General features: G+C 44.8%; 1 protein-coding gene across 3 annotated transcripts in view; it reads left to right on the forward strand.

The window, feature by feature from the left end:
* TGM3 (transglutaminase 3) overlaps window positions 1-14,991 on the forward strand; it is a 137,408-nt gene that overhangs the window by 39,995 nt on the left and 82,422 nt on the right. For all 3 annotated transcript variants that reach the window (XM_037995064.2, XM_037995066.2, XM_037995063.2), the window contains one exon: window positions 11,848-11,959. In XM_037995064.2, coding sequence (XP_037850992.2) covers window positions 11,896-11,959 — 64 coding nt within the window. In that variant the 5' untranslated portion in view covers window positions 11,848-11,895. The remainder of the gene's footprint in view (window positions 1-11,847; window positions 11,960-14,991) is intronic.

The following is a 14,991-nucleotide window of genomic DNA, read 5'->3' on the forward strand; positions in this document are numbered from 1 at the left end:
TAAATCATTTCAGTCCTTGGTTTCAGAGGGACTGCCTGAGGCTGTCAGTTACCAACGGTTTGCTTGTCTGTGACGCGAGCTCGCCTGCTTGCTGAGTGTGCAGGACCTCTGGGGGTGTTCTGCGCAGGAAGTGGAGGGGCTGGGTCGCCCCCTGCTGCTCAGCGTGTCAGAGTTCAGAGCTCTCCCAGAATTGGAAAAGGCAGCACCTGGAGTTTTCCCTTCAGGAAGAAAGGAGAGCTTCCAGAAGCAGTTCTGAAAGGCAAAGGACATTAAAGCCCTCACTGCCCCCCTGCACCTCCCAGGGTACTAGGGTTTCTGTCATCTCTCTGTTGTTTCAAAATCGGTGTGCCGCATTCAGCCATCATACTTTACATTTTAAAAACCATCCCCTGCTGTCATCCAGACCTCTCACCCGGAAGGGTTGTATGCAAGAGGGACAAAAGCATTTTCATCAAAAAACATTTTTATATAACTTAACCAGAAAGATACATCATGTTCAGGAATGGGTCAAGGATGGAATCCTGAATTTTCAAAGATTTTCAAAATGGGTTTATATAACCTCCCATCCCTTTTATCCTGAGCAGCCTGGAAAAGATCACTCACCTACCGGGCACAGTTGCACTTAGTAACCAAAATGCCTCACTAAGGTGCGTGTCCCAGGTCAGAGAGGCACGGAGCCAGGCTATCGGTCCACTCTTGCAAACTGCAACTAGTCCTGCAAGTTGAACACACTAATCACCAGCAGTGAGGCATCTCCAAGAGGGCATCGAGGGTCTGTCAGGCCTCTGAGCCCAAGCCAAGCCATCGCATCCCCTGTGACTTGCATGTATACGCCCAGATGGCCTGAAGTAACTGAAGAATCACAAAATAAGTGAAAATGCCCTGCCCCCGCCTTAACTGATGACATTCCACCACGAAAGAAGTGAAAATGGCCGATCCTTGCCTTAAGTGATGATATTATCTTGTGAAATTCCTTTTCCTAGCACATCCTGGCTCAAAAAGCTCCCCCACTGAGCACCTTGTGACCCCCACTCCTGCCCGCCAGAGAACAACCCCCCTTTGACTGTAATTTTCCTTTACCTACCCAAATCCTATAAAACGACCCCACCCTTATCTCCCTTTGCTGACTCTCTTTTCGGACTCAACCCGCCTGCACCCAGGTGAAATAAACAGCCATGTTGCTCACACAAAGCCTGTTTGGTGGTGTCTTCACACGGACGTGCGTGACAGGGTCCTCCTATCAGGAGTGAGCGAAGGGCCCTGGTCCCTGTGATGTGCCCTCCCTGACCTGCAGCTTTCAGCACTAATCCCAAGTCAGACTGCAAGTGGCGTCTGTATGAGAAATACAGAGCCTATCTGCCACCTGATTTCAGATGGTCCCAACAGAGGATAAGCCATTTCCTGTGGACATTTGTATGGGATCCAGATGATCCAGACAGAATGTTCTCATAATTTAGGGCCCCAAAGAGGTGTCCAGTATCTATGCCAATCCCGGAGTCAAAGTCAAGCCTGTGCCTCCTTTCAGCTCAGCACACAGCTGGAGTAGAGGCTGAACCAGCCCATGGCAGACAGCATCAGGTTTCAGCTCCATGGAACCCAGGCAATTAGGGGCTGAGGATGCAAGATTCCAAAAAAAAAACCAAGGGTATTTCTTTGACTGCAAAAAAAGGCAAGACACTGGAGGGCCAAATCGCTGTGTTCCAAGTCCGAATAATAAGCAAGGCTTTCCTAAACCCTTTGTCTCCATGCCATGCTTAGAGTCTAAGTTGACCCACAGCAGTCTGGAAAATTATCATCCTGTAAGGATCAGATTTCACAACATCTGATATGATTTATAGGAGCTCATTAGCAATTAAAGCCTGGTTTTTAAAATTCCGAAAGTTGTTTTTATCTGGTGAGTGACTCTCTTTTCATGTTGATTGCCTTTTCCTAGGGGCTCTGATGGACAAACATGGTAGTAAAAATCCTCACTATGGGGACTTACTCTATTTCTAATACTCAAAACAGTTTGATTTGCTCACCAGTGGCAAAAACCAAGAAAGTTGTGTCCCATAAATATATATATATATATATATATATATATATATATATATATATATATGCAGCTTTTCCCAACTGGGATGATCACTCTAGCATTTATGAAATTACAAAGCCTATAATACTTCTCATCCATTCTTACCATACATCCAGATGCAATAGCCACAAATAGAAAGCCATCAAAAACAATAAACTGTTTTCTTGTTGCATATTTACTCAAACCGTTAGCAGTAAATTCATCATTTACAGCTGCCAGGAGCTCTGGCTGACTGGCGTGCAAGAAGGGAAAGGTGTATAGAAATGGCTGCACTGCCTCCCCGCTACCCCATCTGCTTCCTCTCTGCTGTATCTAAGTGTTGCTCCTGGGAATTGCTTTCTTTTCCTCCCACCTGGAGAAGAGAGTGATGTAATTGGTTTTTTTTGTTTTTTTTTTTTCTTTTGAGACGGAGTCTCGCTCTGTCACCCAGGCTGGAGTGCAGTTTCGCGGTCTTGGCTCACTGCAACCTCCACCTCCTGGGTTCGAGCCATTCTCCTGCCTCAGCCTCCCAAGTAGCTGAGACTACAGGTGTGCACCACCATGCCCAGCTAATTTTTGTATTTTTAGTAGAGACAGGGTTTCCCCATGTTGGCCAGGCTGGTAAATATTTACCATCTTTGGCCCAAAGCTAAACTTTTGGGATGGCTGGGGCCCTTTTTCCTTCCACCTGGAGGATAGAACAAAATGAAAGACCTTGAGCAGACTGAACATTTTTCCCCTCACTTTAGCCAGCACTGTCAAAACAGCCAGGATGTCCAGCAAGCCAATTCTTCTGGGACTGGAGCGATCATTTTCAAATTTCATCAGTAACTTTTACCTCTTGCAACAGACAAGTGGTAACTCAGCTGGGGTTTCACATCATTCATATCCACAGATCTTCTGCTCCTTCATCCTTCCTTTTCTCAAACAGCACTTTCACCATATTTCAGAGCCAAGGTCCTTCCAGTGAGGTCCACTGATGATGCTCTGTGCCAGGGGTTCCCAGGACCACCTCAGGTTCAGTGACTCACTAGGAGGACTCCCAGGACTCATCATGTCATTGAACTCACAGCTATGATTTATGACAGTCAAAGGATACAAAGCAAAATCAGCAAAGGGAAAAGGTGCATGGGCCAAAGTTTGGAGGAAACCGCGTGCAAACTTCCAGTTTTCTCCCAGCGGAGTCACGTAAGGATGCGCTTAATTCCTCCAGCAACAAACTAACAACATCTGTGAAACGTTGCCTTCCAGAGAAGCTTGTCTGAGCCTGGGGTTCCAAGGCTTTTATCTGATCATTCATGTAGGCACCTCTGCCTGGCACATACCAGAATTTCCAGACTCCCAGAAGGAAAGCAGGTGTTCCGAATAAACTAAACAGTTTAGCTCAGTGAGTCACTGTTATCACTTAGAAAATAGTGGAAACCCTTCCAAAATCTTAAGTTCCCGGAGATCAGCCCAGGGCCAACCTTACCAGGAGGGCTTTCTAACGTTAATGATCTCCAGCATGATATGTTAACTCTTTTCTGCACACATCTTTTTGTTGTTGTCGTTGTTGAGACAGGGTCTCACTCTGTTGTCCAGGCTGGAGAGCAGAGGTTTGATCTCGGCTCCCTACAACCTCCATCTCCCGGGTTCTTGTGCCTCAGTCTCCCGAGTAGCTGGAATTGCACACGTGCACCAACATGCCCAGATAATTTTTTGTATTTTTAGTAGAGAAAGGGCTTCACCACGTTGGCCAGGCTGGTCTCAAACTCCTGAGCTGAAGTTATCTGCCTGTCTCAGCCTCCCAAAGTGCTGGGATTACAGGCATGAGCCACCGCACCCAGCCTTCTACACACATATCTAAAAAGAAAGGAAAGTGAATGGGAAAATAGAGAAGAAAAGAGAAAAATAACATTAAAAAAGAGTGAGGCTGAAAAGGAAAAGAAGAAAACATTGAGGATTTTTAAAATATTGTAGAGAAAACAAATTATTGTATAATAATGTCATAGGAAGTAAAAATAAATACACAGAATCATGGAATGTCCTGAACTTGTACTTTGAGGAGGTCATTCTAGTCCCAGAGTCTGGATGCAAGACAACCCCACCAACGTATTTAGCAAACCCTATGTTTTTGTTTTTGTTTTTGTTTTTTGAGATGGAGTCTTGCTCTGTCGTCCAGGCTGGAGTGCAGTGGCGTGGCTTCGGCTCACTGCAACCTCTGCCTCCCGGGTTCAAGCGGTTCTCCAGCCTCAGCCTCCCGAGTAGCTGGGATTACAGGTGCTCACCACCAGGCCCAGCTAATGTTTGTGTTTTTTAGTAGAGACTGGGTTTCATCATATTGGCCAGGCTGGTCTCGAACTACTGACCTCAGGTGATTCACATGCCCCAGCCTCCCAAAGTGTTGAGATTACAGGTGTGAGCCACTGCACCCGGCCTCATTTTGTTCTTGTGCTATTTTCAGTAAATTCTGAGTGTCCCTTGAAGAAAATGGGTGAAAGGCAACATTTCCTGGTAATCTCCAGTTAAGTACATTTATTCTTAAAACAGATTGTTTAAAAAAAAGACAAACAAATGATCTGGCTTTTGGAAAATTCTCCAAAGTAAGCCATGCTGTTGCAACTCATTGTGGACAATCAGCCTGTTCTTTTTGTTTAGAGATAGGGTCTTGCTCTGTTTCCCAGGCTGGAGTCCCGTGGTGCAATGATAGCTCACTGTTGCCTTGAACTCCTGGGCTTAAGCGATCCTCCCACCTCAGCCTCCCAAGCAGCTGGGACTACAGGCACACACCACCACAAGGGACACTAATTTTTTTATTTTTGTAAAGACAGGGTCTCACTATGTTGCCCCGGCTGGTCTCAAACTCCTGGGCTCAAGTGATCCTCCTGCCTTGGCCTCCCTAAGTGCTAGAATTACAGACTTGAACCACTGCACCCAACCCAGACTGTTCTTTAGGGTCCAGCAGCTCATTCGCCTTCAAGCCTTAAGTTCTCTGGCCGTCATGCTCTCCCTTCTACCCTTGTGAGAGTTTGTACCTTTTCTCCATGACAGCTATCTAGCCTGCCTTTGGGCTGAGGTTGTGCACATTCTTATTTTACTTCAAAGGCAGGTACTGTAGCTCATTTATGCCCTACTCTGTGCAATGCCTACCTGAGCACCTTCAAGGTCCAGCTAGTGTTCACTGAATTTTATTGAAATGGATGGACTTTGCCAGACCCATTGTGTTAATTGGAGAGAGGAGGTTAGAGTCTAGTGAACACTGAGAAGTTGCCTCAAAAAACGTCTCTTTCACCTGCTGAGTCTGTGGATGATATTTTTAAAAATTAAGAAGAAACATCTCTTCTATGTCTTATTTAATTTCACAGCCTGGAAGCCGTTTATAAAATTGATGAGGAAAAAAAATAGGCTCATTATCTTCTAGTCGTTCTCGTTGGGTTTCATGTGTTTTTGTTGCCCTTTCATAGCGTCTCTCATCTCGAGTTATATCCCTTTCTGGTAGTGGGATGTTCTAGTGTTGCTGCAAAGTGTATGCTTTGACCAATGTAGTGTTTTGCTTTATTTTACTTGATATAAAAAATATTTGTGATTTGCAGCTGGGTGCAGTGGTTCACACGGGTAATCTCAGTACTTTGGGAGGCTGAGGTGGGTGGATCACTCGAGGTCAGGAGTTCAAGACCAGCCTGGCTAACATGGTAAAACCCCATCTCTATTAAAAATACAAAAATTAACCAGGTGTGGTGGCAGATGCCTGTAATTCTAGCTACCCAGAAGGCTGAGAGGGGAGAATCGCTTGAGCCCAGGAGGCAGAGGTTGCAGTGAGCCAAGATTTTGCCACTGCACTCCCGCCTATGCAACACAGCAAGACTCTGCCTCAAATTTTTTAAAAAATGTGATTTGCTTTAGAGCTCAATTAACTACAATGTGATATTAGATTTGGAATAGACCTCAGAAGCCACTGAGTCGAGTGTCCTGCCTGGGTCCCTTCTCTGACACCTTGATAGTTAGACATTGGTAGTTAGACAGCTCACCTTTCTGTTTGTCCACTGTGGACAGGGAACTGACTTACTGCGGTTGTAGCACATTCTAGGGGTTGATAAACTCCAGCGTTTGGAATAACCTCGCTTCCGTCAAGCTGCAGATGGCCTTCTGTGCTACAGCCCCCAGGTCTTTACTCTGTCTTCTGGGACTGCACAGGATATACTACGTCTCTTATACAATCTTTCTTTGGCATTAGGATACGCAGCTTCCCACTAGCCAATTTTGCTTTTAAAATAGGACATTCAGTAAAGAGCCTGTGTGTTTTGCCAAGGTGGGTAGAGTGGTGTTGGGGAACAAATGCCTTGTGACACATTCAGTTCAACCTATTTGTGACCTACCGTACATTGAAATGTTTAAATAAAATAATTTTAAAGACAAGATTCCATGACTCCATTTATATGAAATTCTAGAGAAGACAAAACTATTGTGAAATTTCTAAAGCAGATCAGTGGTGGCCACAGGGTGGGGAGAGGATTGGCTATAAAGAACAAGGGAGCTCTTTAGAGTAATGGAAATACTGTTTATCATCACTGGAGTGAGGGGTATACTACTACATTACTATATATACATATATTTTGAGAGAGTCTTGTTCTGTCACCCAGGCTGGAGTGCAGTGGCCTAATCTCAGCTCACTGCAACCTCCACCTCCCGAGTTCAAGCAATTCTCGTGCCTCAGCCTCCTGAGTAGCTGGGACTACAGGCATGCGCCACCATGCCTGGCTAAGTTTTGTGCGTGTGTGTATTTTTAGTAGAGATGGGGTTTTGCCATGTTGGCCATGCTGATCTCAAACTCCTGGCCTCAATGATCTGCCTACCTTGGCTTCCCAAAATGCTGGGATTACAGGTATTATCCACTGCGTCCAGCCTACTACATATTTCTTAAAACTCATTGAATTCTGCACTTGAAATTGGTGAATTTTATCATTTGTAATTTACAGTGCAATCAATAATATGATTTGTATCTCAACAGAGAGAATGAGAGAACAGGAACACCCCCTCTCTCTCTTGCCATAAATTGTTTTCCTATTATTTGAAATGTAGCTATGGAGTCAAAACAGGTTCTGACTTGCTTTTTTTAAATGTAGATTTTATTGAAGTATAACATACATCCAGAAAAGTGCACAATCATTAGTATATGGCTCAATAAATTTACACAAAGTGAACATATTAGTTAACTATCAACTAGATAAAAAAAAACTCTAAGATCCCTAGTGTCCTTCCTTGTGTCCCCTTTCAGTCATTGGTTCATCTCCCCAAGTGTAATTGTAATAGATTCATTGCCCAATGCACACAACATGTCAATCTACACCGAGAGACACTGGGTTGCAACAGAGAAAGAGGTTTAACCATAGGGTCACCAAATGAGGAGATAGGAGGAAACCTCAACTTCCTCTCCTCGAGGACTTATGATTTTTAACAGTTTGGGAGTGGGCCAAAGTTTGGAGACTGCTGATTGATTGTGGAGTGCAGGGTCAAGCCATGGGGTAGGGAGATGAAGAAGCTGTAGTCTCATGCTGACTCCATTCCTCTGTAGGGGTCTTCAAACAGGTTGCTGGAATTCAGGGTCTGAAAAGCATCTTAAGTGATCCTCAAACAAAAGCCATATGATTCTAATGTCAGAGATCTTATCTATAGGAACAATAAGGATGACATGGGGAAATGATTCTTAAACAGTCTTATGATGCTAATGTCAGAATTCCTATTGATAGGAACAATAAAGATGCAAATGGTCAGTATCTAGCAGTACGTGAGCTTTAGTAAGAAGAAAGTGGGCCACAGCGTAGCCTGACTAATGCTTAATTATAAGTATATTTCTGGCCAGTGCCTGGCAGGTAATTGTTGTCAACCCTGTGGGAATCATTTCACAAGGGTAACCGCTATCGTGACTTCAAACACCATAATTTGTTTTACCTGTTCTTGAACTTCATATGAATGAAATCATGTAGCATCTTCTCTTTTTTGTTTGGCTTCTTTTTTCATTATGATCTATGTGAAATTCATCCATGATGTTGTGCAGCTTTGTTCATTCTCTTTTTTTTTAGACAGAGGCTTACTCTGTCGCCCAGGCTGGAGTGCAATGGCACCATCTCGGGTCACTGCAATCTCTGCCTCCCGGGTTCAAGTGATTCTCCTGCCTCAGCCTCACGAATAGCTGGGATTAGAGGTGCCTCCACCACATCCGGCTAAATTTTTGTATTTTTAGTAAAGACAGGGTTTCACTATGTTGACCAGGTTGGTCTTGAACTCCTGACCTCGTGATCCACCCACCTCAGCCTCCCAAAGTGGTGGGATTACAGGTGTGAACCACGGCACCCGGCCTCTTTTTCTAATTTTATTTTATTTATTTTTTTGCAGACGAGTCTCACTCTGTCACCCAGGCTAGAGTGCAGTGGCACAATCTCGGCTCACTGCAGCCGCCTCCTCCCAGGTTCAAGTGATTCTCCTGCCTCGGCCTCCCAAGTAGCTGGGATTAGAGGTGCCCACCACCATGCCTGGCTAATTTTTATAGTTTTAGTAGAGATGGGGTTTCACCATGTTGGCCAGGCTGGTCTTGAACTCCTGACCTCAGGTGATCTGCCTGCCTTGGTCTCCCAAAGTGCTGGGATTGCAGGCATGAGCCACTGCACCTGGCCTCTTTTTTCATTTTAAATATCCATTAAATTTACTCATTGTTGTGTGGTGTTCTAGTTCCGTAAATAAACAATAATGTTTTCATCCATTCTTATGTTGATGGAAATGTGGATTGTTTCCAGTCTTTGGTTATTATGAAAAGTATTGCTACGAACAATATTTTTTGTGGTGTTGTGCCTGTTTTTTTGTACTGGGATTACAGGCGTGAGCTACAGCACCCAGTCTACAGCTTCTTTATTATTTCTTTCTTTTTTCAGAAACACGTATTGGAGATGTAGGAGATGATGAAATCACATCTAGGATTAACGTCCTAGAAGGAGCCTTGGAGAACTGTGAATACACTAATAATACATTCTTTTGCAGGGCACATCCTGTGTCTTTAGCTTTGGATTCTGTTTCTACCACTAATGAGAACAAAATAGAGAAGGAGGAGCCAGGCATACAGCCGAGTTCGATCTCACACACCAAGTAGAGGAAACCAAGGCCTGGAGAGATAAGGCCACCCAGCCTTATCAGATCCTTTTACCAAGGTATCCAGAAACAGCAGCAGAGACTCAAAATACACTTTAGTGGAACCCAGACAAGTTTTCTCCAAGTCAAGCTAACGCAGCCTCTATCAATAGAGCCAGTGAGAAAACATTGACTATCAAAATTCTGCTCTTCCTTCAGGGTCCATCTCAGCTGAGGTCTCCTTCATGAAACCTTTCTGATCTTTCCAGCCAGAGCCAATCTTCTCCTTCATGAAACTTTTCTGATTTTCCAGCCAGAGTCAGTCTTTTCCTATTACTTCTGTCCTGGATTGGGTTGTAGCATTTACCTCATTCTCTCTTGGACTATTTGTACACATGTCTCGTCTCCTGAGATATGTGGTAAACTCCTGGGAAGACAGGCTTGGCTTGTTTCTTTTTGTTGGGGATGGTGAGAGGGAGGCTTGTATAAATGAGTTGCTCAGTAAAACACCAAATTGAGTTGTGTTGCTGCTAAGGAGAAAGGGCCTGAGGAACTCCATGTTTCCTGAAGCAACTGACAGGCATATTCATATTGAATTTACAAATGTCTTTGTTTCACAGTAGTACACATTCGACAATGGGATCACGGGCCCCAGAGTCTTTGTGGATAAAGAGACCCTGGAATGCACTTTCTGGGTAGGATGCCCAAGGATGTGACGGCTGCTCTCCCTGCCACACCCAGAGTTGGTGGCTAACCCCTTTCCTGCTTCTGTGTCACTTCGTGGTTCCAGTGTAGACTCAAGAACTACTCTGGGGCAGTCTTGGAACTCTGAAGTTAAGCTAGGGTGGAGGAAGGAAGAGGAACTGAAAGAGGAAGAATGCCAAGGCATGGGAAGGCTAAGGTCTCCTGTCTCCTTCTTCCTTCCTGCTTCTTGCCCGGGGGCCCAGGCCCCTAGCTGGCAGCCACAGCAGCATGACAGTACCAGCAAGGGCGTGTGCACGCATCTTTCCTCAGCTTCTCTTGCAGTCGATCTGTCCTGCCCTGCCCTCTCCTCCACCACTCCCCCTCCCTGCACGCGAGGTGACTGCAGAGTGGCAAGGCACAGGGTGTGGCCAAAACATGTCCTGTCACCACTTGGGCAGGGCTCAGCCTTGGAAAACACAGAGGTACTTGAAGTCCCCAGGGCTTTCATACACCAAGATCCAGGAGTTGTACATTATATGCCCTTTCAGGGAGCAGTCCTGACCTCAGGAAGAATTTCTTTGGACTTGGGAATATGAATAAAATAAAATCTTCTCTGGCCGGGCGCGGTGGCTCACGCCTGTAATCCCAGCACTTTGGGAGGCCCAGGTGGGCAGATCACGAGGTCAGGAGTTGGAGACCATCTTGGCTAACATGGTGAAACCCCATCTCTACTAAAAATACAAAAAATTAGCTGGGCATGGTGGCAGCTGCCTGTAATCCCAGCTACTCGGGAGGGTGAGGCAGGAGAATTGCTTAAACCTGGGAGGCGGAGGTTGCAGTGAGCCGAGATTGCGCCACTGCACTCCAGCCTGGGTGACAGAGTGAGACTCCATCTCAAAAAAATATATATATATATTTTCAGCAACCTGTTGAGTGGTCCCCATGAAGGACTGAGGAGGCCTGGTGTGGAACAGGAATTAAAAGAAATTAAAGACTGTGTAAGCAAAAACTCAGTTGTATGTAAGAAAACCCATTTCCCCCTGAGGAAGAGAAAGGGCTGCAGTCCTTTAAAATTAACTGCCTGTTTTTCTCTCTGTGGCTAGTGAGCCTCATCTCTCCCTTCCCCAGGCATTGTGAAGACCCTGTTTCTCTAGCTGTGCAGCTGCAAGGTCACTGGACAGATAATCTCAAGTCATAAAACATGTTGTTCCTTGGAAAGTAAAAAATAATGTAATGCATGTCTGAATTGAATAACCATCTTATTTCTTACTTCTGTAATACGCTTCTCTCTGCACACTCTCCTTGCCCCATGAAATGCTTAAAAGGTAGCTTGACTCTTTGTTTGGGGCTCAGTCCTTTGGATGTTAATCTGACTGGGTCGATGCACCTAAGTAATTAAATAATTCCTCCTCAACCCCTTTGTCTCTCTGATTCCTTAAATTATCCCACAGCAAGGGAAGTGCTATGGAAGGGCTATGTCCTTCCTGATTCCTGATCCTTAGAGGGAGAGGAGGTTAACAGGGAAGGAGAAAGGGGAAAAGGCATACAGACTCCAAAATATATATGATTTTTAGCTCATTAGGACCACATTGTCAAGTTTTTTGTGTATATATATTTTTAATAGAGATGGGGTCTCACTATGTTGCTCAGGCTGGTCTCAAACTCCTGAGCTAAAGCAGTCCTCCTGTCTCAGCCTCCCAGAGTGCTGGGATTACAGGCATGAGCCACTGTGTGCCTGGCCCATATTGTCAAATTAATGGAAAGGAAATACAGAACCAGAAAAACCAAATAACTGGTTAGAAGCAAAACTTGAACTAGAACCCAGATCATAGAATCTAGGAACTGCAAGGGAAACGGGGATGAGGCAAAGCAGATTATTGATCACTTACGCATGTCAGACACCGTGCAGGGTTTGTGTATGTGCTTCCTCATTTCCTCTGTGTAATTATCTTATTAAATCAATATCACATCATTTTACAGGTTTGGTCTGTTTTTTTTTTTTTCTTTTTAAGGAAGTGCGAACCATTTTGCCTGGCACAGTACTTGACCCTGGGGGCACAATGAAGATCAGGTTCAAGATCAAGGTGGTCCCTGCCCTGTGGTGCTTTTATGGAGGAGAGTCAGGTAAGCAGGCAGTTATCATGCCTTGTGTGGTTATAATAGAAGCTCAGAATGCTTTGGGAGAACTGCAGTGGGTCCTGCCTCAGGCTGGGAAAAGTCAGGGAGGGCTTCCTGAAGAAGCTTTCAGGCCTTGGAGTGAGCAGAGAATGGGATGTGAGGATAGAGGTGGGTGGGTAGGGAAGATGAGAAATGAGACCAGAGGGGCAGGCAGGTTCAAGACTCCAGAGCACCTGGTTAGACGTTTGCATTTCACCTAAGATGGAGATTCAAGGTGGAGGGCATTGGAAGGTTTTAAGTGATGGGATGACAGGATGAGATGTCCTTATTCTTTTTAGTTTTTATTTTTCTTTATGATTATTATCATTATTATTTTTTGAGACAAGAGTTTCACTCTTGTCACCCAGGCTGGAGTGCAACAGCACGATCTTGGCTCATTGCAACCTCTGCCTCCTGGGTTCAAGCAATTCTCCTGCCTCAGCCTCCCAAGTAGCTGGGATTACAATGGCCTGCCACCATGCCTGGCTAATTTTTGTATTTTTAGTAGAGACGGGGTTTCACCATGTTGGCCAAACTCGAACTCCTGACCTCAGGTGATCCACCCACCTTGGCCTCCCAAAGTGCTGAGATTACAGGCGTGAGCCACCGTAACTGGCCTTTTTTATTTTTATTTTTATTTTTATTTTTTAAAGACAGGGTCTCTCTGCTGCACAGTCTGGAGTACAGGGTGTGATCATGGCTCACTACAGCCTCAACCTCCTGGGCTCAATTGATCCTCTGTCCTCAGCCTCCTGAGTAGGTAGGACTGCAGGCATGCATCACCATGCCTGGCTAATTTTTTATTTTTTATTTTCATAGAGATGGATCTCCATATGTTGCCCTGTCTGGTCTCAAACTCCTGGCCTCAAGTGATCTTAGGCCTCAGCCTCCCAAAATGCTCAGATTACAGGTGTGAACCACCACACCCAGCCAGATGTCCCAATTCTTTTTTTCACATTTGAATGTGCATGCCGTTTATTTTAAAGTCAACTTTAATGAGGATTCACTTATGAATAATAAAATGTATTATATTACATTTTAAGCATATACCTCAATTTTTTATTATACTTTAAGTTCTAGGGTACACGTGGGCAACGTACAGGTTTGTTACATATGTATACATGTGCCATGTGGGTGTGCTGCATCCATTAACTCATCATTTACATTAGGTATATCTCCTAATGCTATCCCTCCCCCCTCCCCCCCACCCCATGACAGGCCCCAGTGTGTGGTGTTGCCCATCCTGTGTCCAAGTGTTCTCATCGTTCAGTTCCCACCTATGAGTGAGAACATGTGGTGTTTGGTTTTCTGTCCTTGTGATAGTTTGCTCAGAATGATGGTTTCCAGCTTCATCCTACAAAGGACATGAACTCATCCTTTTTTATGGCTGCATAGTATTCCATGGTATATATGTGCCGTATTTTCTTAATCCATTCTATCATTGATGGACATTTGGGTTGGTTCCAAGTCTTTGCTATCATGAATAGTGCCGCAATAAACATACATGTGCATGTGTCTTTGTAGCAGCATGATTTATAATCCTTTGGGTATATACCAAGTAATGGGATGGCTGGGTCAAATGGTATTTCTATTTCTAGATCCTTGAGGAATCACCACACTGTCTTCCACAATGGCTGAACTAGTTTATAGTCCACCAACAGTGTAAAAGTGTTCCTACTTCTCCACATCCTCTCCAGCACCCGTCGTTTCCTGACTTTTTAATGATCGCCATTCTAACTGGTGTGAAATGGTATCTCATTGTGGTTTTGATTTGCATTTCTCTAATGGCTAGTTATGATGAGCATTTTTTCATGTGTCTGTTGGCTGCATAAATGTCTTCTTTTGAAAAGTGTCTGTTCATATCCTTTGCCCACTTTTTGATGGGATTGTTTGATTTTTTCTTGTAAATTTGTTTAAGTTAGTCGTAGCTTCTGGATATTAGCCCTTTGTCAAATGGGTAGATTGCAAAAAATTTCTGATGTCCTAATTCTAAGGGAAACTTTGGTTTCGGTGTGGAGGGCAGGCTGGAGTGGGCAGGACTAGAGGAGGGAGATGAGCTGGGAACGGCAGTGATTCACAGCAGTGAGAATAGCAGCTAAGCCAGGACAATGTCAAGAGAAACAGAGAGAAATGGACGCACTGAAGACATAGATTTAGGAGTTAGAAACCATCAGGACGTGGTGACTGATGGTTCTGAGGGGTAGGGAGTTAGAGGGATCCAGGATGACACCCAGGTTTTGTCTTGGGCTGTGTCATCCTCACGGTGCCACCATCTACTCAGTTGTCCAGATGAGATAACTGAAGCTCACAGAAGTAAATTGTCGCAGGTCAATCAACTTGTAAATGGTAGAGCTGGGGCTCAACATCAGCCCTGATTGATATCTTCCTAATTCCACCAATTCCAGTATTTTTCTGTTTATAAGTGTCTGAACAACAGCCATGAACAGCTTTGGCCAACGTGCACGACTGTGCTTTCTGGAGCCATGGGCTTCTGCAGTGGTTAATGGAGATTTATTCTGAGCTTTAGTAGTTCATTTGAAAGCAATGTTAAGAATCTCCCCTACCTAATCCCCTAAAGCTCTGCACTATCCCAAAAGGCAACCTGGGTTAATGAAGGAAGCACTCACCTCCTAACCCAGGGTTAGGAGACCTGGGTTCAAGTCCTGGTCCTGCCAGGTCACATACCTTCTCTGGGCCCCAGTTTCCCAATCCTTGAGTGAAGAGGTTGGGTCAGATGACCTCTAAAAGCCATTTCAGCATCAGTTTCTAAAATCTACGTGTCTGGGGAGCAGGGAACGTGCTTAAATATGTTACAGGCTAGACGCATTCTGAAGGCCATTTGGTTTGATTTCTAAGTGATATGTTAGCCTCCTGTAAAGTGGTCCCAGCTGTGGCCTATGGGACACGGGCCCCACGACACATTGATCAAATCAGAATTCTTAGAGCAGGGCTGCAGAGAAGTCTCTTGCAATGCGCACCAGTGATCCCAGTGTGTAGTG

Source organism: Chlorocebus sabaeus, chromosome 2 (assembly GCF_047675955.1).
Source record: "Chlorocebus sabaeus isolate Y175 chromosome 2, mChlSab1.0.hap1, whole genome shotgun sequence".
NCBI classification, from domain to species: Eukaryota; Metazoa; Chordata; class Mammalia; order Primates; family Cercopithecidae; genus Chlorocebus; species Chlorocebus sabaeus.